Source organism: Urocampus carinirostris, chromosome 12, assembly GCF_059441175.1.
Source record: "Urocampus carinirostris isolate Australia breed hairy pipefish chromosome 12, RoL_Ucar_1.0, whole genome shotgun sequence".
NCBI classification, from domain to species: domain Eukaryota; kingdom Metazoa; phylum Chordata; class Actinopteri; order Syngnathiformes; family Syngnathidae; genus Urocampus; species Urocampus carinirostris.
Genome location: NC_142360.1, coordinates 41,617,040 through 41,640,549, shown reverse-complemented (window position 1 = coordinate 41,640,549; position 23,510 = coordinate 41,617,040). Strand labels below are relative to the sequence as shown.

The 23,510-nt window shown below is 47.3% G+C and overlaps 2 protein-coding genes across 3 annotated transcripts; both read left to right on the top strand.

The window, feature by feature from the left end:
• Positions 1-287: 287 nt before the first annotated feature.
• LOC148356081 (calcium/calmodulin-dependent protein kinase type IV-like) lies at positions 288-10,680 on the top strand. Of its 2 annotated transcripts, none has more exons than XM_088349237.1 (11): positions 288-2,078; positions 2,756-2,834; positions 3,669-3,731; positions 3,818-3,900; positions 4,912-4,984; positions 7,145-7,235; positions 7,311-7,385; positions 7,479-7,554; positions 7,660-7,786; positions 8,987-9,139; positions 9,667-10,680. In XM_088349237.1, exons 1-11 carry the CDS (start codon positions 1,966-1,968, stop codon positions 10,042-10,044), a joined length of 1,311 nt encoding a protein of 436 aa, XP_088205363.1. In that variant the 5' UTR covers positions 288-1,965; the 3' UTR covers positions 10,045-10,680. The 2 variants fall into 2 exon arrangements, with proteins under 2 accessions (XP_088205363.1, XP_088205364.1); XM_088349238.1 differs by lacking the exon at positions 288-2,078 and adding an exon at positions 2,360-2,695 and having other exon boundaries at positions 2,729-2,834.
• A 3,421-nt stretch (positions 10,681-14,101) lies between these two features.
• On the top strand, positions 14,102-22,799 carry LOC148356080 (uncharacterized). The gene is made up of 4 exons (XM_088349631.1): positions 14,102-14,497; positions 20,594-20,690; positions 20,755-20,908; positions 22,291-22,799. Exons 1-4 carry the CDS (start codon positions 14,156-14,158, stop codon positions 22,448-22,450), a joined length of 753 nt encoding a protein of 250 aa, XP_088205757.1. The 5' UTR covers positions 14,102-14,155; the 3' UTR covers positions 22,451-22,799.
• Positions 22,800-23,510: the final 711 nt, after the last annotated feature.

Below are 23,510 nucleotides of genomic sequence, written 5' to 3'. Positions count from 1 at the left end.
TTGCATAATTTGTCTTTCACCTATTTTTACTTTTAATTTTTTTTTTTAATCAAACGTAACACCCAATTGACTTCAACAATTTAAACCTCTAAAATCGAGTCATTTCAATCCTCCCTTTGCGTCATCGATTGCGATGACAGATATTTTTTTTTTCATTTAGAAATTGTATTTGCAAAAATCTAGGGTAAAACAAAAACAATACAAGAAAAAAGGCAAAAGAGAAAGAAAAACGACTAAAAAAAGAAAGAAGCCAGAGGAAAAAAAGAAGCAAAAGTCGGGGCAGCCCTTTGAGACTTCAGGGCTGAACAAAGGAACTTGACTTCTTTTGTTTGCTTTTTCCTAGTGGTTGACTTTTTTTAATTCTAGCTTCTGTTTTCTTCTGATTGATTTTTTTTTCCCCTAGCTCTTTTTGTTTTCTTTTTCTTTTAATATTTTTTTTCTTCTTTGGTGTCATTTTTCCTAGCTTTTGTCTTCTATTTTTGCTTTTGTCTTCTATTTTCTCTTGAATTTCCAATTTTCTTCTTTTGTTGAGGTTTTCTTAGCTATTTACTTTTTTGTCTTTTATTTCCTCTCCATTTGGCATTTTTTCTTATTTTGTTTTCTTTTTCTCAGCAATTTGCATCTTTTCCCCCTCACTTCTTCTTTATACTTTTTTTAGTCTTGTAGCTTGTATTCTTCTTTTTTGCTAATATATCTTTTATTTTTCAGCTTTTTTCCCTTTTTCTTTTTCTCAATTTTTTATCCTCTTCCTCCTTTGTTTTCCTTGCTTTTCTCTTTCTTTCTTTTCAATTTTTTCTCTTTATTCTTGCTTTTACCCTTTATTACAGTATAATCATCAGTAGGATGTGGATGAGAGCAACGCAAACGATCTGGAGAGCCGTTTCTTGGAGTGAGCCGCGCCGAAAAAGCCGCTTTTCTAAACAGAGACGGACTTCCCATCACTATTGTCGACCAGAAAGTGAAGTGACGTCATCGCGTCGGCTCAAGTGCGCCCTCGAGTGTTTTTGAACCAGCAACGCAATCAGTTCTCGCTGGCAAACTCAAAGTATCCAGCTTCGAATGAAGTGACACTAAATGACGTCAGAGAGCGTAAAAACAGCCTTATTTGTAACGAAATGACGTCATACGTGTGATTGATACGCCTTTTGCGAGTTTGGAGCGTCGCCGGCCATTCTGTCTCCTTTTCGAGAAGTGGCTCTTTCCGCTCGGCTCACTTGAAAGATCCCTCTTTGATTTTGTTGCTCTGATATAGATTCACCCCATTTTTGTATGAAACTGTCATGACTTAAAATGGGGGGAAAGAAAGAAAAAAATGGGGAAAAAAAACGAAAAGGAAATTTGATGGAAAAAAAGCTAGAAACTAAAGAAATATATTGAGAAAAAGAAGTAAAAGGCTCAGAAAGGAATCAACTCCCGCCGTTGTTTCCCAAGAGCCGCTTAAATGAAGCCGTTTCGTTCTCGAGCGACACTGTTTATACAGCCGTTCCGTTCTCGAACGACGCATCCAAAGGGATTCGGCTCTCCCTCCCTGGTTTTCCAGGAGTCGTTCACTCAAGCCGTTTCTTTCCCGAACGGCACACGAGCGTTTCATCCGCCACCGCGCATCACAACACGGCACCGGACGTCGCGTCCTCGGAACCGTTTTTTGGACCGTCCGTCTCCGAAGGGGACCCCGCTAGGACGCCCCAAGGCCGCTCCGGGATCGTTTGCAATCATGACCCGAACGGAACCAGCCTTCCTGCCCTAGATACGCTATAGGCCCGATGGATGCCGGGAAGGTTCCGGGTTCTGCTTTCCCTTTTGGACCAGAAAGAGATTAGAAACCCTTTCGGGGATTTTGGGTCGAACCAGGACCAGGACCGGGAGGAGGCGGGATTACAGACGGACGAAAGCAAATCCTCCTCGTAATCCGGTCCCGCCCCATCTGGACTCGGGTTTTCCATCGGATCCGGACGCAGCATCAGGATGCCGACGTCCCGGCCCGGTTCGGAGGCGGTTCCGGGGGACTTCTGGGTGGACGGATCGCGCAGGGACCGGACCGTGGACGAGTTCTACACGCTCGGTTCCGAATTGGGCAGGTCGGTGCCGAGGCGCTCGCGTGCACGCGCACACCAACAGGAAGAGGAGGAGGTCAGGGGGGGAGGGATGCGGGTTCGGGCGGTTCCGAGACCCGGTCCGGGACGACTTGCCAGGGCCTCGGAAGCGGATCGCGCGCATGCGCACGAGCGGCGCCCGCCCGAACGCCGATGGTCCTTGAATGAACGCATCTCATCTTGGAAAGAGGGAGGGAGGAGGAGGAGAGAGAGAGAGAGAGGGGGGGGGGGGGGGGAAATTCCTTTTTGGTATTAAAATGAAAAAAATGGAGCGCCGGGCGGTCGTCATGGTGACGGACAGGGGTTCACCTGGGTGACGTCACGGCGACCCTTGTCTGTGCACACTCGTCTTTTTTCTTGTATTTATTTCCCCCCTTTCTTTCTTTCTTTCTTTCTTTCTTTCTTTCTTTCTTTCTTTCTTTCTTTTTTGTCCCTTTGTTTCTTTCTTTCTTTTTTTCTTCCTTTCTTTCTTTCTTTTGTCCCTTTTTTCCCTTTCTTATTTTCTTCCTTTATTTCGTCCCTTTTTTCCCTTTCTTTCTTTCTTAACTCCAAAGAGTTTGACACCCCTGTGTTCGCAGGGGTGCTGTTGCCACGGCGACCCTCTCTCCATATGGCGCTCACTAACAGAAGCGAGTTATGTTTTCCTGTCTCTTATTTTGTAGGGGAGCGACTTCCGTCGTGTACCGCTGCGAAGACAAGGAGAAGAAGACGTCGTACGCAGCCAAAGTCCTCAAAAAGACGGCGAGTCGGGGGGCGTGGTCTAAGTGGGAGGAGGCGTGGTCTAAGTGGGAGGAGGCGTGGTCACGTGGAAGTCGTTGGGAACGACGGCTCTTTTGGAGAGCGGCGGCTTTTACAGATTGGCTCACTAAAAAGAGCTGACTCTTTTTGACTCTCAGAAAAAAGGAAACAAAGAAAAGGAATAAAATCAAAGTGAGAGAAGAAGAAATGTTTCCAAAAAAAAGAAGAGAGAAGGAAATCAGTGCACAACGTGGCTAGCGGAGAGCCGGCTTCTGTCGTTCTCTTCAAAGAGCCGACGACGCCTCACGTTTTCCAAAGAAGCCGGCTACCGTCGTTCATTTCTCGTAGAGCCGTTTCGTTGCTCGACGCCGCATCGTTAACTTAACGGGAGCGGGTTCCCGATGGGTGGAGACCGCCTCCCGTCGTTCACGTCAAAGAGCCACCGCATAGAGCCGCATTGTTTTCCGACGACTCATCACAATATCAGAAGGAGCCGGCTGCCGTCGCTCATTTCTAGTCGGGCGGTTTCGTTTGCCGACGACGCGTCCCAATTTGAAGGGTACCGGCTCCCGTCATTCGTTTCTAGTCGGGCCGTTTCGTTCGCCAACAACACGTCGCGATTTTGAAAAGGTCGAGCGGTCTCTTCTTCAGCGGGGAGCCGGCTCCCGTCGCCCGCTTCTCGTCAAGCCGTTCCCTTCGCCGACGCCGCGTGACTTTTGGTAAAGAAGCCGACTCCCGTCGTTCGCGTCTCATCGCGACTCGACGGGAGCCGGCTCCTTGCCGATCGGTTCTCTCCCGGGCGGCGTCGGGTGACCCCCGTCTCTCTGAATTCGGCAGATCGACAAAAAGATCGTGCGGACGGAGATCGGCGTCCTGCTCCGGCTCTCGCACCCCAACATCGTAAGTGGGTCGTCTGGCTTCCGGCCACGCCCCCTCCTCCTCGGCCCCGCCCCCTCCGATCCGCCCACTCTCCGTGTCGTCCTCAGATCCAGCTGAAGGAGATTTTCGAGACGGACACGGACATCGCCCTCATTCTGGAACTGGTGACGGGAGGGGAACTCTTTGACAGGCGAGCCCGCACCCGACCTCTTTCCCACACCTTACGTAGACGCCATTTGGTGGACTTTGCCTTTGTTTTTAGCGCTCGCCTTCTTCGTAAGCGCTCGATATCGTTTCGCGACTCGCTGCCAATAGTGCGGAATGCACAGAGGCGGCGAGTCGGGCCGGCCGGGCTAACAACGACATGCTAACGACGACACGCTAACAACTACATGCAAAAGAGTAGATGCTAACAGGGAGATGCCAACGAGTGAATGCCAGAGTAGATGCCAAAGACTTAATCCTACTGATTACATGCTAACAACTACATGCCAACGAGTAGACTCCAAAGACTTAATGCAAACGACTACATGCTTACAAAATCTACATGCTAACGTGTACATGGTAAAGACTGAATGCTAACGGCTACATGCTAACGAGTAGATGCTAACGGGTAGATGCCCACAAGTAAATGCCAAAGACTTAATGCTAACAACTACATGCTACCAACTACAAGCTAGCATGTACATGCTAACGATTATATGCTAACCACTACATGCTAACGAGGTGATCCCAACAACTAATTGCTAATCACTATACGGTAGATGCTTACAAAAAGATGCTAACAGCCGGATGCTTACAAATGGATGCTAACGGGGAGATGCTAAAAAATAAATGCTAACGACGACGCGTTAACAAGTAGATGCCAGAGCTCCACCTCAACTGTCCCGATTGCGGCGGGAATTTTTGTGATGACGTTGCATAATTGCTTGTTATGATACACTCTCTGCGACTTTTGAGCCTCTTCGAAGGCATCTCCTTATTCGCTGTCCGGAACGAACCGGACCGGGGTGGGTGGGGGCGTATCCGTGGGTGACCGGAGCGGGACGCCGACCCACGTGAAGCGTCACCGTGAGCAAAGGGCAGGGTAATCGGTGAATGCTAAGGAGTGAACGCTAACGGGCGGATGCTAACGAGCGAATGCTGACAAGCAGATACTAACGAGCGTTGGGATTTTTCGGTCTCCTTTTTGTCCGTTTAGGATCGTGGAGCGCGGCTACTACAGCGAGAGGGACGCCGCCCACGTCATCAAGCAGATCCTGGAAGCTGTGGCGGTAACAAAATAAAACCTTCTCTTCAAAATAAAAGCAAGACGTTCCAGACGCAGAAAATCTCCCTCTGAAAACGTCTTTTCTCATTCGCTCCGCCGTCTCTTCCGCCGTTCCGTCCCGTCGTCCCACGTACGTTTCGCGGAGTATTCGGACGTTTCCCGTTCGTCTCGTCGGAAAACGCGTCCCTCGGAGGAAATGAGGGGGGCGGGGCCGACTCGCTCAGCTCTTCACCTCTAGGGTGATTTGGTCGAGTAGCGGTTGTGATGATAAGTCATCCGCTGCCCCTGATGGCAATCCTCTTTATGTTGGGACCAACTACACGACAAAAGAAATAAAAACGAGAAAAGTTACCCCCCAAAAAATAGTCGGATACTAAAAAGTGTAGGACCAAATCCTTGACAAAATACACGTACAATACACCGCAGTAAAACCACTGAGAACTTTCAGGAAATACACGACAAATTTCATGACGTAACGCACAAAAAATATGTGAGAAAACACACTAAAAATACATAACAAAATAAATAAAAAATACAGGAAAAAAATACAAAAACTACACGACAACATGAATGGGAAAATACACCATAAATGACATGGTAAAAACAACAATAAGCAACAAAATATCCTAAAAAAATTCAAGAAAAGTACATGACCAAATAAATGACAAAATACACCACAAGATCATGGAGAAAATTCTTCAAATGACAGAAAAATAAACACCAATAAGCAACAAAATATCCTGGAAAAATTCAAGAAAAATACTGAAAAAGTCCAGGACCAAATTCATGACAAAATACACCACAAAATAATTGAGAAAATTCTTCAAATGAGGGAAAAATACACCACATCAAATATGAAAAAATACAGGCCAAATGTCACAAAATACAGAGGAAATGGAGATAGATGCCAAAACACAGCAAAATAGATGGACACCAGCAAATAAATACACCAAATATAAGCAATAGACACTGTCCCTTTAAGGCAGAGGCTTCAAACTGTCAATGGGGCCCCGGGCCCCGCCCCCCACGGTGGAGCCCTTGCCCGGCGATCCCACTTAGCCTGGGTGAGGCCCATTTCCCAGCAGCCTCGGGGGCTCTCACGCGACCGCCGCCCGGATTAGCGTCACGCTACCTACCGACACCGTCTGTGACCTACATCGCGCTAGCTAGCGCTAAGCCGCGACCGGCAAAGCTAGGGCCCGCGGGCCGCGGGCGGCACGGAAGGCTTCTTCGGCCGGCCCGCCTCGACAAAATACCTCCAAAATCCTGACGATACGTAAGGGTAAATGACGTACTACTCCCAAAAATATGTCGGTCGTTTTTAGTACTAGCTTTACCTCCGTTGTCCCTTTGTCTGGCACAAAAACTCAATGACAGAAATACAGTACTACAAAAATGAGCGACAGTAATACCACAAAACTCAGTATTGGATGGTATTCATTCTGAAAAGAAAAAAAATACCACAAAATACTCAAAAAAGGCAGGAATACTATCACAGGAATACTACTACATACATACTACAAAAGCAATGATTAATTTAGCAAACAAATGTGACAGAAATCCTACTACAAGCATACTATAGTACCGAAATAATACTACAAAAACACCACTACCAAAAGTACCACTACTGAAATACTACATCAATACCAGTACTAAATACTTCTAAAATACGTCAAAAATACTAAAGAGATACTTGGGGTACTTCCCCAAATGTATTTGTTTCTAAACCAGATGGTATCACGTTTCTGTTTCAAATATTGGTACGCTTTCTTTTCTTTCTTTGTCTTTCCCGTTGTGACTTCAATAAAATACAGTGTAGGGGGGAAGGGCGGCAGAGTTAAGGAGCGCGGCCGGGAGACGGGCGCGGGTGGATTCTTCTCCTGGCCCCTCCCCCTCTCCAACTGTAGTTGTATCTTTTTTAGCGTTAGCCAACTTGTAAATAGCTCTCCCACATGTAAGAAGTCGATTCAGACCCCACAATACTCTACCGAGCGCATCACATCGATCTTAAACCCCATCGTCAAGGAACCGGTGCGCTAAAATCCACATCCGGGTTCCGCGAGACTTTGAAAAGTCAACCGAAACGGAGCGGTTCCGTTTTCAAAAGCTATTTGCTTCCTTTCAGTATTTGTTTGAAGCGCGCTGGTGTATTTCCTGTTTTCAGTACCTGCACGCGAACGGCGTGGTCCACCGGGACCTGAAACCGGAAAATTTGCTGTACGCCGACCTGTCGCCGGACGCGGCGCTCAAAATCGGTGAGTGCCGCGGTCGCTGTTTTCCACGTTCCTGTCCTGACCGCCCCCCCCTTTTCCGCCCGTTTCGCCGCGCAGCCGATTTCGGCCTCTCCAAAATCGTGGACGAGCGAGTGACCATGAAGACCGTTTGCGGCACGCCGGGATACTGCGGTGGGTCGCCAGCGCCTCGCCAGCGCCTCGCTAGCCGAGAGTTGGCGAGCGGCTCGCCGGACGTCGCTAACGTTTTGTCTTTTGCGGGCGTAGCTCCCGAGATCCTTCGCGGGAACGCTTACGGCCCCGAAGTGGACATGTGGTCGGTGGGCGTCATCCTCTACATCCTGTGAGTCCGGGCCAGCGTCGGGGACGCCGGGACGCTGTCGGGGACGCCGGGACGCTGCCGGGACGCCGCCGCGCCGGCTGACGCTTTGCTATTTCTTGGGCGCAGGCTGTGCGGCTTCGAGCCCTTCTTTGACGCCCGCGGCGATCAGTACATGTACACGCGGATCCTCAACGGCGATTACGAGTTTGTCTCGCCCTGGTGGGACGACGTCTCGCTCAACGCTAAGGACCTGGTGAGTACCGAAAAAGCCGCAAACCCCTCCCGTGAAAATTCAGAAAAACCCAAAACCAAAAATAGGAAAGTCCGGCCTGACTAGCGCCACTCAATGCCATACCGGGAATTATGTTCCAACTAGATACAGGCCAGAATGGAGAATATTTGACATGTTTACAATACATGGTCTATTACCTTGCTCCCAATCCAGTGTCCCCCTCTTCGTTTCTAAGCAGAAACTGCCAAAACAAACAGGAACCTTAAAGATTCACAAACCGACCTTCAGGTGCACACAGACATTTCCTTCAGCCGCGGGAAGTCAGCAATGTCAAAAAGACGCCGAAGACGCGTCTCCTCGCGTGTCCCGATGAAGTTCAGTCGATCGGAGAACATAATTTTGAACTCCGACCGATCGCAGGACACGCCTTCGGTGACTGATGGCATCAGCTGCCTTTGAAAGGGAAGGCGGGAACGCCCGCCGGCTATGAAAATGAACTCACTCTAGACGGAAATTCAGGCAAAGATTTGCTTTGTTTTTTTAACAACTGCACGTGGAGAAGAAGCGCAGGAGGAACGGATCATTTACTCACTCTCCTCTAGCTGGTCACGCTCCTTCGGGCTTTTCCCCAGTCTGCCTTTGTGTTTTATTGAGATAAGAAGACATGGGAAAGGACTGGTATGTTGAGACAAAGACAAAAGACCACCCCCCTGGAAAAGTACCGACACCTTTAAATAAAGACAGGAAGACTAGGAGACGACATCAAACCGATTAGAAATACACACCTTGAGCAAATACGTTTAAGCCTACTTTACACAAAATCCAGAGCCGTGGCCCCTGGGTGAAGAAGCCTAGCGCGCGGTTCGATTTTTTTTACCACGTGAATCGTCCCTCGTTTGTTTAGAATCAAACCGCGTCGCATTATTTATCGGATAGATCGATATCAACGGAGCGCAAATCCTTCAAAACTGAAACATGACAGGTTCGGAGTATCGCTTCCTTGGTGACAAATACCGAATATTCTGGATTTGTTGCGAGGACGGATTTTCAGCCCCACCTCGTGGACAATCCGCTCAGCGCCGAATAAAAAAAATCTGGTTTAAAGCCGTCCTCCCCGCGGTAAGAATCATCTTATCGGTTAGGAAAAGAGGATAAGACAGCGGGAGGGATACCGGATGACGGGAATATGCGTGTGTGTCCGCCCCCTTTTACCCGCGGCAGGTGAGCAAACTGATCGTTTTGGAGCCCGGCAAGCGTCTGAGCGTGGACGAGGCCCTGGAGCACCCTTGGGTGCTGGGCAAGGCGGCGCGATTTTCCCACATGGACACGGCGCAGAGAAAACTGCAGGAATTCAACGCGCGACGCAAACTCAAGGTGGGTGGGCGTGGTCACGCTGGGGGGGCGGGGCCAAGGGCGCGCCGCTCACCCAGTCAAAATACAGAGAAATTTGCATTTGGATTTGACTCTTCTTTGGATTTTGCCCGCTTTCCTTTCTTTCCCTCCTTTTTTTCTTTCCGCTTTGTCATTTTCTCTTTTTTTTTCTTCTCTCTTAATCCCTTTCATTTTGCTGTCCTTTTTTCTTGTTTTTTCTTTCATTTGTTTTTTTTTTTCCATTTCCGTTCTATGTCTTTTTTCTTTCTTTATTCTATTTCCTTTTTTTGTCTTTTGCTTAATTCTTATTTTTCCTTGATTATGAAAAATGTATATACTTTCCCTTTCTTTTTTTCTACCATTTCCCTTTTTTATTTTGACATGATTGTCATCTTCTTTTTCTTTTGTTTCTTTTCATTGTGCCTTTCCTTCTTTTTCTTCCCCTTGTCCTACTTTCTTCTCTTTTTCATTTTTTCTTCTTTCCCCCTTCTTCTTCCCTTTTCTGTTCTTTTTTTTGTATTTTCCGGCAGGCGGCCATGAAGGCGGTGGTGGCGACCGGTCGCATGCACGAGTCTTCCCGTCGCCGCGGCGACAGCTGCGAGATTCCCGCTTCCGGGACGTCGCGGCAAGACCCGCCCCTGGAGAGCCCGGACCACGCCCCCCGGGAGCAGGAGGCCGCGCCCTCGGAAAAGCGAAGCCCCGCCCCCTCGCCCACCCCCGCCAGGCCGCCGCTTCGGGCCGAGGGTCAACGGCAGGCCCCGCCCAGACCGAGCGATAGGGGCCGCTCGCCTGGCCCCTCCCCCGCTCCGGCCACGCCCACCGCCGCCACGCCCCCCAGCCCCGACAATCTCAGCAACGGCTTCGGCGAGGGAGCTGACCCCGCCCCCGAGACGGCCCCCGTCCAATGAGGTGCTAGCGCCGGCCGCGCTGAGCATGTGAATAAAGGACAAGTGCATGAAAGCTGAGGCGAGCATGCTAGCCTAAGATGCTAATCTTTTTTTTCTTTTTCTTCTGTTTCATTTTTTTTCTTTTGCTTTTTTTTCAGTTTATTTTTCCCTTTCCTTATTTTTTCCTTTTTTTACTGTTTTTCTTTTTTCCATTCTCTTTTGATTTTTTTCTTAATTTTCCCCTTTTTGTCGTTTCTCTTTTTTATTCTTCTCTTTCTTTTTTCCATTCTCTTCTTTTTGCACTTCATTTTTCCCTCTCCTTTTTGTTTTTCTCTCTCTTCTTTTCTTTCTTTGTTCTCTCCCCCCTCCACCGTCAACGGACGAGTGCATGAATCCTGCAGCTAACATTCTAGCTTACATGCTAACGTCTGAAAGGTTGTTTACATCTGCTGTTTCTCAAGTCACATACTGGAGAAGTTTTGTCTTTTTCTATTTCCTCTTTGTTGTGAAACGTGTTATTTCTATTTCTAGCATGTTAGCATTAGCATTTAGCACGGTTGTGACTTTTGTGAGTCGCCATGGAAACAAACTCCTGTTGAAATCTGAGGACAGAGTTTATTTATTTTTAAAGACCCAGTGTGTATTATTTAGAGCCTACTGGTCGTTGTTACGTGCCTCTTTCTTTTTTTTCTTGCGTTTTCCTCTTTTGCCCCTTTTTCTTTCCTTTTCTGTTTTTTGTTCTTGTCGTTTCTCTTCCCACCCTTCTTTTTCCCTTCTTTCCCCCTCCATTTCCAGTATTTGTCTTTTTCTTTTCTTTCATTTCTTTTTTTTTCATTCGACTTGACTTCTTTCAAATGAGAAGTTTGTGTTCTTCCTTGTGCTTTTTAGCACTCGTTTTCCGTCGCACGACACAATACAGCAAGTTATCAAATATAACACACTGTCCCTTTAACGTGGTGTGGAAAGGGGCGTTACCGCGCACACTTCCTGGTTGAAAGTAAGTGGTAAAGATCCCTTCGACCCTTCACAATAAAACCGGAACGCGATCGGGCGTTGACAGGAAGTGCCCTGGTGCCACTTCCTTTGCTGTCCTTTGTCGTGGTTTTAGCTTGACATTATTGGCATGATGCTAAGCTAGCGCAGATCATTTCCTGTTTCCTTTATTTTTGGGTGGGCGGGACTTCCTGTAAAAAGTGTGATCGTGTTTGTCCAGTAAAGTTTTATCACTTGGATTGACGACTCTTTGTTTTTGTAGTTTTTACTTGGCCGGCCATGTTTGTAGTCCTTTAACATATTTAAGGTTGAGAATCAAAAGACAGTTGTGTTTATTCGTTTACCTTTACTTGTTTTTTTTTTTTCTTCATTTATTTCCTTCTCTTCTCTTTTTAGTTTCTTCTTCGTGTTTTCCTTTTTGTCTTTATGCTTTTCTTTTTCTTTTATTTTGACCCTTTTCTGTCTTTTTTTTTCGTATTTCGACTTTTTCTTTTCTCCCTCTTTTTTTCCCTTTTGCCTTTCTTTTCATTTGTCTGCCCTTTCTTTCTGGCTAGTTTCTATTCTTTTTCTTCCTTGTTCGTCTCCATTGTGTTGTTTCCGTCATTATGTTTCTTTTTTCACCTTTTTCGTTTCATTTTCTTTGTTTGATTTTAAACTTTTCTTGTGTGTCCTCTATTTTTCCTTTTCTGTATCGATCATTTTCATTGATCTCTTTTTTTTTTCGTCCGTTTTATTCTTTGAACCCATTTTACCTTTTGTCTTTATATGTCCCTCTATTTCCAGCACTGAAAAACGAAAATGTTTTTGTTTTGAATTGTTATTGATAAAAACGTCAGCGCGGTTGAGAACGAGATTATACGTTGCACTCCGACATAAAGAGACTTAAAAGATCCAAAATGTTGTCACGTTCCGTTTCTGTATTTTTTGGGCTTGTGGGCGGGCGGCCATGTTTGTAGTTCCTCGCGTCACAGTTGATGATATGTGTGTGGTCAAAGAAAAGCAGCAGAGGGCGCGCTTCTCCCTCACTTCTCCCCTAGATAGATGTCATTCTTTCCCTTTTCCTTTATTTCTTTTTCTTCATTTTTTTCCTTTTTTCTTTTGCCCCTTTCCTTGTCTTTCCCTTTCTTTTTTTTCTTTCTTCCCCTTTTCCCTCTCCATCTTTTTCTGCTTTTCTTGCTTTGGTCACGTTGAGTCTCTGTAGCTCCTGTTTTTTTTTGTAGCGCTACACAGCAGAGCGACATCTGGTGGTGAATTATTCCACCCTGTCCCTTCAATGATTTTTTTCTTCTCTTCTCCGGTCGGTTTTCGCCCCGGCAACCCCGAGATTCCGGGAAACCTTTTCCCCTCTGTTTTTGTCGCCTTCCGGGCCAAAATATTTTCAGCCGACACGCACGAACACGGAGGTGAGCGAAAGCGGCACGCCCCGGTTTTAGCCGCTAGCACGTTAGCGAGAAATTCGACGGAGGGCGTGTGCGCATTCTAAGCGGAGGTGTCCAGCGAAAAGTCATCCGGCGGCCATCTTGGCTAACCAGGCCGGCCTAAATCCCACCGGGCGCTATTCGGACGATGGGGTTAACCGTGAAACGGTTCCCATGAAATATGTCCCCATTCTACCCAGGAATATCCTGAGAATCCAACCGGGTAAAATAGTGACTCCAAAATACATCAGAATGCAGACAGATTCAAAAAAAATCCACCTAAAAGCGTGTCTACTTCATTGGACACTATTTGATGATAACCGGTACGTATCCATCTAAAACTCCCTTTGAAAAATGAACAGAGGCAAAAAAGAATTTCCAATATGGCCGTAAACTTTTGAATGACACCACCCTCGGCCAATCGCGGGCTTTTCTACACATTCCGCAGCTCGCACTTGTCACGATTACCGATGTGACGCACCCGTGCCCGCTCCTTTGGCGCCGACTGACTCGGACTCCGATTGGCTCCCTGTCCCGAGTCAAACCCACTCCTTTCTGTCACCTGTTGTCAGTCCGTCTGCGAACCTCAGTGAACTCTTGGCAAGCCTTTTTCGACCCCGCCCCCCACCTGTTTTTCGTCTCCCGGCTTCGACCCGTTTTTGATCCTGACCGCGTCTACTCACCCGTCCCGGCCTTCGACCTCTTTTGTCCCCGACCGCGTCTACTCTCCTTTCCTGGCTTACGACGTGTTTCCGACCCCGACCACATTTTTGCTCTCCTGTCCCGGCGACTGACCCGTTTTTCCGTTCCCGACGCCGCCATCGCTCGCCACGGAAGTTGCGCTTCTGCGTTCAGAGCGACCTGCTTCCAGCGCCCAACGATCGCCGGACGGTGGGCGCAACCCTTTCTCTCTCTTCCAATAAAACGCAACGCAATTGGGTCCTGTTTCCGTCGACAGAAATACTACAAAAAAACACTACATTCATCTTATAATACACAAATACTGCTACATAAATATCACAGCAGAAATACTACAAAAATAATTCTATAGAGGTATTGACAGACATAGTACAAAAATATAACTACGGTAATACTTTAAAGATACTACGGATATACTACAAAGTAAGCTATGAATGCTACTGTACAAATACTAAATAATACTACCAAATAAAAGTACAGTAATACCATGAAATTACCACAAAAATACAAGTAGATTAATCCCCCCAAAAATAATACAGAAATCTATGATGAAAATACTAAAAAATACAACTGCAGAAATACTACAAAAATATAACTACAGTAATACTACAGATATACTATACTTATTCCGCTATGGAACTACTACAAAAATAGTATAACCCAAATACTGCTACCAAAATAAAACTACAGCAATACTTTGGACGTCCTACAAATATTGTACTACGGAAATTGTACTAATGCAGAGATAGGAAAGAGAGAGTTTTTTTTTTAAATGCTACAGTTGAACATGGGGGGGCTTCAGCACCCTCCGAAACGGGCCGGTGACGCCCCTGGCGCACAACACGTTGCTGGCGCGTCCAAAATGTCCACGTGCGTAAAAGGAGGGCGGGGGAAGGTGGGGTGGGTAGGTAGGGCGCGTGTATGTTTGGGGAGGAGAGAGCTGGGGAAGCGCCCCACCCTCCGAGACTTCCCGCGGGGGGGCACCGCCCCAGCCCCAGCTTCAGCTTTCCCAGCGTGGCACCATGACGGCCGAAGTCCCCAAAAGCAAGTCCGGTAAATTGGGCTGCGGCGCCAAACTGGCCTTCTTGGCCCTCTCCATCTGGTCTTTGGTCTCGCTGCTGATCATCGTGGTCTGGTCCACGTCGCCGGACCTGAAGAGTTCCGCGCGCTGCCGCCAGGATTTGCGCAACACCCGCCAGGAGATCTTGGGCGCCGAGGCGCAGTGGGCGGGGGACCGAGACGATCTGCAGCGGGAGCTGACCCGGACTCGAGAGCGCCTGGCCCGCAGGGAGCAGGAAGCGGACCTGCTCGGAACCCAAATACTGCTCGCCAATCGGACCTTGGACGCCTGCCGGGCGCGGGAGGTGAGGAGAGCCTATCGCCGATCGAGGGCCGTTTCGCGTCGGGGGCGGCACACCGGGGGGGGCGCCAAGCACCGAGACCCTCGTTGCTCGTCAAAATACGGCCCGTGGGCCACGTCAGGCGCCTTCGTTCGGCCCGCCAATATAGTACAACTCGTCAAAACGGATTTTGGGATTGCCAACTTCTTCCTTTTGTGAAAAAATACTACAAGAGAAACTCTCCCAAACGAAATACCGAAAATGAAACACTTCAAAACAAGGACCTCATCCATTATTTTGTCTTCATTAGGATTTCAAACAAAACCCCGACAGTAATACCGTCATACAAACGACTTTGCTACATAAACGTTACGACAGAAATACTACGAAACAAAATATCCAATTGAACGCTTTCAAACCGGGACTTCTTATTTTATCGGGTCTTCATTCTGATCAAAAAGACGACAGAAATACTACAAAAATGAAACTACGGTGATACTGCAATACAAAAATACTACTACAGAAGTATTACAAAAGAAATACTACAAAAAAACCTGCTACATAAACGTTACAACACAAAAATACAAATAAAGTAATACTAAGAAATACTCCAGATCGACTCGATTCTATGAAGATGATACTAGAAAAATACCACTGCAGAAATAGGAGCAAAAAAGCACAGATATTCAACTATACGAGAAAACCAAGCGTTCCAAAATACGGCTGATATACAGTACTACAAACATTCTATGGAAATACTGCAAAAATACTATAGTAATATTACTATAGTAAGATTATAAAATACAGATGTACTAAAAAAGGGTGACTCCAAAAATACCAAGAAAAATAGAGCTAGAGTAATACTACAAAACTAAATATTAAAAGTGATCTAGGAGTCAAAGGGACTGAACCATTTCAAGGCAGGGAGGGATTTCCCAGGCTGCCTTGTTCCTATTTTGCTTTTGCCACCACCGCCCGTCCGCTTCACGATCTTTGAGAAGATTTTAGAAGGGGTCGGCGAGCACCTCCGCTGTCCTTAGGGGGCGCCACTCTGGAGACCCCCGACCCGAGCCGACTCGGGGATTTCCACAGTATTTGGGATTCCGTCCCTTGTCGGAAGAACACCGGAGGACTTCCTGTGTGGAAACACTCCTTAACCGGCGACTCGACTCTCTTTTATTTTGAAAAGCGTTGAACGGGATTCACCTGAAAGTGAAGAGGATTGTCATGATTCGTCGAGAAAGAGAGGGAGAGGGAGAAAGAGAGAGAGAGAGAGAGACAGAGAGAGAGAGAGAGAAAGAGAGAGAGAGACAACGACAGAGAGAGAAACAAAAGAGAGAGAGAGATAGAGAGAGACAAAGAGAGAGAGACAAAGAGAGAGAGAAAGAGAGAGAGAGAGAGAGAGAGAGAGAGAAAGAGAAAGAGAGAGATAGAGAGAGAAAGAGAGAGAGGGACAGAGAGAGAGAGAGAGTGAGAGAGAAAGAGAGAGAGAGAGACAACGACAGAGAGAGAAACAAAAGAGAGAGAGAGAGAGAGATAGAGAGAGAGAGAGAGACACGCTTGCTTCTTTTGGAGGATGGTAATAAAAGAGGGCAGCACAGCGGCGCGGTGGTTAGCGCTTGTGTGGCACAGTTCTGAGGTCATGAGATCGAACCTCCTGTGTGGAGTTTGCATGTTCTCCCCGGGCTTGCGTGGGTTTCCTCCCACATTCCAAAAACACGCATGTCAGGTGAATCGGCCGGTCCGAATTGTCTCTAGGTAGGAGTGAGCGAGCGAATCGTCTGTCCCCGTGTCCCCTGTCCACTGCCCGGAGCTGGCCGGGAAGGGCTCCGACACCCCCGCGACCCTACTGAGGATAAGCGGTGCAGATCACGGACGGATGGAAAATAAAAGGAGCTCGACGACAGGGATTCTTCCTTATTTTGGGAAATAAAGGCGGTGAAGTACCCGGGTCTCACCCGGGGGCCCGTGCATGACCTGGGGAACCCGATCGGGCTCCCGGTGCGCCTTCCTGTCGCTTTTTGGGGAGGGGGCTGGCCGAGAGAGCTGCAAATTCCGACAGCGTGCGTCGGCTCTCGAAATAGAAAGCAGGGGGGGCAGTCTAGGCTGGGGCTCGGGGGGACTCCCCCCCCCATCAGCCCTCATCACCCCCACCCCCGTCTCCCGCAAGACAGCAGTGAATAATATTGGGGAAGAGGACTCTTCCCACCTCATCCGTTCCAGGAAAAAGTCATGTTTCTAGAGGACTTTTGGAGCCCACCCCCCCCAAAAAAGTATAGAACTAGAACATCTAGATACATGAAAGTCAAATGAGAAGAAATGGAGGAAAGCAAGAGGAGGGAAAGTACTGGCTTCTCATCCGAAAGGGCTTCCATTTGGACCACCTTAAGGCACCGGAGTCCATCCATCCATCCATGATCTGCAGCGCTTATCCTCAGTAGGGTCGCGGGGGCGTCGGAGCCCATCCCGGCTGTCTTCAGACACCCTCGACCGCTTGCCAGCCAATCACAGAGACGGACAACTCGCTCATTCCCACCTAGGGACAATTTGGAGCGGCCGATCCGCCCGACATGTTTTGTTTGGGAACGTGGGAGGAAAGCCACGCGAGCCCGGGGAGAACATGCATATCCCGCACGGGAAGGTTGGATCTCGTGACCTCAGAACTACTGCACCGCCGTGCTGCCTCCTTCTCTTTTCCTTTTTTGAAATGAAGGCATCTGGTGTTTTTCACGATACGGAAGCCTGTTGGTCCTTGTTTAGGGGAAAGGGGGTCTCTTGGGGGATGCTGGTGAACCTTCTCAACAGCCGGGTTACGCCCCTGTGTGAAGGGAATAGACTCGTGATTCTTTGCAATTCCGTCTATTTTCGGATCCCGATGACGTCATGTAGTTTGGAGTTTGTTCCGAAGTCCGGGGGTCTGCTGTGCTGACCCCCCCCCCCCCCCCCCCCCCCCCCCCCCCCAGAACGCCCTCATGAAAGCGTGCCTCCGTTTTTCCAAAAACAGAAAAGAAGGAAATGTTTGTGCAGCCTCGGAGCCGCCCCCCCTCCCCCTCCCCTTCCCCTTCCCCTCCCTTTTCCTAGCGCCGGGCGAAGCCAGCCGCCGGGAGCGACCGATTGGCCCCAGTCCGTGTCTTGGAGGCCGTTGCCACGGCGACGGGGCCAAAACAACTTCTCCAAAGGGAAAAACTTTTCCATTCCGGTCTGCGGCCCTCGGCCCGCTTCCCTTCGCACGCCATTCCTGGTGAAGGCGGTACCGGATTTAGGACATTTTTTTTTTCCACAATAAGGGCATTTTTACCTGCTGGGGTGGGCGTGGCCCTGACCGAAAAGAGAGAGTGAAAAAATAAGAAAGAAAGAAAGAAAGAAAGAAAAAGAAAGAAAAAAAAAGCAAGAAAGACAGAAAAAGAAAGAAAGAAAGAAAAAGAAAGAAAGACAGAAGGAAAGAAAGATAAAGAAAGAAATAAAGACAGAAGGAAAGAAAGATAAAGAAAAAGAAAGAAAAAGAAAGAAAGACAGGAAGGAAGGAAGGAAGGAAGAAAGAAAGAAAGAAAAAAAAAGAAAAAAGAAAGAAAAATAATGAAAGAAAGAAGTAAAGAAAGAAAGAAACAAAAACAAAGAAACAAAAAGAAAGAAACAAAAATAACGAAAGAAAGAAAGAAAGAAGTAAAGAAAGAAATGAAAAAAGAAAGAAAGAAAGAAGTAAAGAAAAATAATGAAAAAGAAAGAAAAATAATGAAAGAAAGAAGCAAAGAAAGAAGTAAAGAACGAAAGAAACAAAAATAAAGAAACAAAAATAACGAAAGAAAGAAGTAAAGAAAGAAAGGAAGAACGAAAGAAAGAAAAAAGGAAAGATAGAGAAAAAGTAATAAAGAAAGAAAGCACGTAAAGAAAAAAGAAAGAAAGAAAGAAAGAGAGAAGGAAAAAAATAAAAGAGATGGGAAAAAGAGACAGAGAAAGAGAGAGGAAAAAGAGACAGAGAAAGAGAGTGAGTGGGATAAAGAGGGGAAAAAGAATGAGACAGTGAAATTAAGGGAAGAAATAGAGACAAAGAGGAAAAGAGACAAAGAGAGAATAGAAAGACAGAGAGAAAGAGAGAAGAAATACAAAAACACAGAAAGAGTTATAAAAACAAAAAGACAGAAAGAGAATAAAAAAAAGAGAGAGAAGAAGAGAAAGAGTAAGAAAGAGAGATGGAGAAAAAAAAACAGCTAGCTCCAGTAGCTTTGTGACTGGGACCTGGTTTTGATGCCATCCAGTGGACATTTTTCAAACTGCAAGTGTTTTTTCTCTTGTGCTTCTCTCAGCTTTCTCTGGCAGGCCGTAACAAAACTTTGGCCCGATCCGTTCCGGGGGCTGCGTGTTAGACACCGGTGAGCCGGAACGAGCCAAGAGAATTCCGGCTCTTTTTCGAGAGTCGGCTCTCATTTGGGTATCCCCCTAAAAAGGCTTCATTATCAATCGCGCAAAGAAGGCGTCTCAAAGAGAACCTGCTCTTGATTGCTGAGGAGCCGGCTCCCGTCGATGACTTACGAGAGCCGGCTCATAGAGCCGTGGCATTCACCCAAAACACACGACTGTCTCGAAAGGAGCCGGCTCCCCTCGTTCACTACGCTGAGTGCCGGACAGCCGCTACGTTCGGGTAGGGCACATCGTTATCAGGAATGAGAGCCGGCTCCCGTCAGGGACTCTCAAGAGCCGGCTCGTTGAGTTGTTGCATTCATGAACCACACGTCGTTATCTCGGAGGTAGCCGGCTTCCGACGGGTGGGGAGCTGTCTTCCATCGTGAATTCCAAAAACATAGCTCATGTTATGTTCGCTAACGACAGCTCACTATATTGATGGGAGCCAGATCACATCATTCATTTCAAAAAGCTAACTCTTTGAGGTTAGGGTTAGGGTAAGGGGAATCACTCGTTACTATTCCGGCTCTCGTTGTTCACTTTAAAGAGCCGGCTCATAGAGCACATCGCTATCTCGAAGGGAGCTGGCTCCCCACCAAGCAGAAGCTCTCTTCACCTACAAGAGGTGTTATGTTCACAAACGAAACTTCACAAGCTCAAAAGGAGACGACTCCTGATGAGTTATGAGCTGGCTCCTGTCATTCATTTTCAAGAAGACGGCTCATAGAGCTCCTGTGTTTGTGAGTGACACATCACGTCGAAGGGAGCTGTCCCCGACCAATCAGAAGCTGGCTCCCTTCAGTTCATAGAGCTGTTTTGTTTATGAACAACACCTTACAAAGGGGAGCCGATTCCTGATCGGTGGGGAGCTGGCTCTCTTTATTCACTTTAAAGAGCCAGCTCATAAAGCTGTTGGATTTGCCAACAGCACATCACTTTTTCGAAGGGAGCTGGCTCCCCACCAACCAGAAGCTCTCTTCACCTAAAGGAGGCGTTATGTCAGACCTGGGCACTCCGGTCCTGGAGGGCCATACGTCCTGCCAGATTTTGAAGTTTGCTCTTCTTTAACTCAGGTGATACAAATTATAACCTCGTTAGCAAGCTAGCAAGTGCTCGTTAACGCTACTGGTGATTGGAATCACCTGTATTGGATCAGAGAAACCTCAAAAATCATGCAGAACATACGGCCCTCCAGGACCGGAGTGCCCAGGTCTGCGTTATGTTCACGACCGAGACTTCACTACCTCAAAAGGGAGCCGACTTCTGATGAGTTGGGAGCTGGCTCCCGTTAATCATTTTTAAGAAGACGGCTCATAGAGCTTCTGTGTTTGTGAATGACACATCGCTACTTCGAAGGGAGCTGGCTCCCCACCAACCAGAAGATTTCTTCACCTAAAAGAGGTGTTATGTTCACAAACGGGACTTCGGTACCTCAAAAGGGAGCCGACTCCTGATGAGTTGGGAGCTGGCTCCTGTTAATCATTTCCCTCGACTCTTCAGGAGCTGGCTCCCTTCGGTTCATAGAGCTGTTCTGTTTATGAACAACACCTTACTATCTTATCACAAAGGGAAAGCCATTCCTGATCGGTAGGGAGCTGGCTCTCGTCGTTCACTTTAAAGAGGTAACTTATAGAGCCGATTTGTTATTTTGCCTAATCATTTTGTCCGCGTTTCTGGGCGTGGCCCAATCCCGTTGACTCTATTGGATATTATTTGCAGGCGGTCCTCTTGGCGAACATCAGCCTGCTGCAGGAAGAGGCGGAGCTTCAGCAGCAGACGCTAGTCAACCTGACCGATCGGCTGCGAGAAGCGGAAGGTGAGGCGGAATCCCGGCCTAGCGCCGCTACCTGACCGAAGTTTGTTTTTTTGTTGTCCCCCAGACCACTCGGAGGCGCTGCGGCACAACTTGACTCAGAGCGGCCACCGCTTGGAGGCCTGCTCCAGCCTGAAGAACGCCGCCGACAACCAGGCCGCGGCCGCCCGATCGCAGGACAGCGCCTGTCGGGCCGACCGGGACTTTGTGCAAAAACAGCTGTGAGTTAGCCGCGCTCTTTTTAGCTAGCGCGATAAGCGCGTATTTGTTAGCGCGTAGCCGTGAGCAACTACACGTTAGCATCGACTCAGTAGCACGTGGTCGTTTGCTCGACGTCGTTAGCATTTAGCCGTGACCGTTTGCTTGTTAGCATGGAGTCATTAGCATCTACTCGGCTGCATGTAGTCGTTTGCACGTAGCCGTTAGCATTTAGCCATGACCATTCGCTTGTTAGCATGAAGTTATTAGCATCTACTCTGTAGCATATAGTCATTTGCATTTAGCAATGACCATTCGCTTGTTAGCATGAAGTTATTAGCATCTACTCGGTAGCATGTAGTCATTTGCACTTAGTCGTTAGCATTTAACCATGAACATTTGCTTGTTAGCATGAAGTCATTAGCATCTACTCGGCTGCATGTAGTCGCTTGCACGCAGTCGTTAGCATTTAGCCATGACCATTTGCTTGTAAGCATGAAGTTGTCAGCATCTACTCGGTAGCATGTAGTCGTTTGCACTTAGTTGTTAGCATTTAGCCATGAACATTTGCTTGTTAGCATGGAGTCCTTAGCATCTACTCGGTAGCATGTAGTCGTTTGCACTTAGTTGTTAGCATTTAGCCATGAACATTTGCTTGTTAGCATGGAGTCCTTAGCATCTACTCGGTAGCATGTAGTCGTTTGCACTTAGTCGTTAGCATTTAGCCATGACCATTCGCTTGTTAGCATGAAGTTATTAGCATCTACTCGGTAGCATATAGTCATTTGCATTTAGTTGTTAGCATTTAGCCATGAACATTTGCTTGTTAGCATGAAGTCATTAGCATCTACTCAGTAGCATGTAGTCGTTTGCACTTAGTTGTTAGCATTTAGCCATGAACATTTGCTTGTTAGCATGAAGTCATTAGCATCTACTCAGTAGCATGTAGTCGTTTGCACTTAGTTGTTAGCATTTAGCCATGAACATTTGCTTGTTAGCATGAAGTCATTAGCATCTACTCAGTAGCATGTAGTCGTTTGCACTTAGTTGTTAGCATTTAGCCATGAACATTTGCTTGTTAGCATGGAGTCCTTAGCATCTACTCTGTAGCATATAGTCGTTGCATGCAGTTGTTAGCATTTAGCCATGACCATTTGCTTGTTAGCATGAAGTCGTTAGCATCTACTCATGAGCATCTTTTTGCATCCACGCATTCAAATGTAAATGTTAGCACGTCGCCGTGAGCAACTACACGTTAGCGTTTCCTGGGTAGCACGTAGATGATAGCCTCTACTCGTTAGCATGAAGTCTAGGCATTAACATGTAAACATTAGCATCTCCTTGTTAGCACGGAGTCTTCCCTCGCACGTGTACCTTATTATGCGTCGATTTTCCCCATTTACAGGCTGAAGTGTAAGGAGGTGGAGTCAAAAGCCCCGCCCCCTCCGCAGACGCAGCAGGATTCGCCGGCCAAGGGGTCCAGTTTCCGGTCTGGCGGCCAATGCGGGGCGGGGCTTTTAAAGCTGACTTTCGCCGTGTGCGCGCGCATCCTCCTCCTCCACTGAGAGCGAGCCGCCGTGACGTCAGCCGTCCCTCTTTCAGGGGGCGGGGCCAGGAAGGCCGACACGCCTCTTTGACTGACTCCCCCTCCTCTCCAAAAATGCTTGATAGCGCCACCAGATGCCGCTGCTGCTTCTGGAAGTGACTTGACTTTGGACGGGACGCCTTCGCCACAAAAATATGCTGCCTCCCTCTAGCGGCCTCAATCAGTATTACAATAAGCGAAGCACTTGCGACTGACTCATTGTTTCACATCATATCATGATATAATATATAGATCTATGTATAAAAGCTTTCCCGCCATGCACCGGGGCTACCGAACGTTGAACACCCAATAAAGGACAGAAAACAGGAGTCTCTTGAATGTTTCTCTTCATTTTGCAGGAGGTCTTACTTTGAAGGGGGAATTTCCGGTCCCGTGCGGGTGGGCGTGGCTCATTTTTTCAAAGAACCATGTTTTGAAAGGTTTTTGCAAAAGAAAGGATGGAGGAAAAATGAAGAGACGAAAGAAAAGAGAACATGGGAAAAGAAAAAAGAAGGAAACGGGGAAGAAAGAGGAATAAGGATAGGAAAAATGGATCAAAAAAGAAAAGGAATGAAGAAAAAGAAAGACAAATGGGAACAAATCATAAAGAAAGAAGTCCAAAACCTTTATGAACCAATTAAATTAAAGAGCTGAACAAGCTTGAACAAGTTGGTGCAGAAACTTGAACACTACAGAACGACAGGATTTGGGATTTTGGCTGGTACCATTAATACGTGAGGGAATTCCTCCAAAACATAATATTGATTGTCAAAAGGGAAAGGGAATAGGTTCTCAAACGAGTGAAGAACTCAACTTTTTTACAGGACGAGGAATTGTTTCATAGCTGATCAGAAATGAAATAGGAGTTGCCCCGGCACCAAAAACAGTTTGTTGGGACATCTTGTTGGAAGAGTTTGTTGAAGTCTCAAAGGGCTGCACAAGACCACAGACTAAATGCTGAGTCAGCTTTCTTGGCTCTTTTCACATCTAGGGTAACTTACCCAACTGCCTGTAAAATATTGTGTTGGTATTCAATGTCT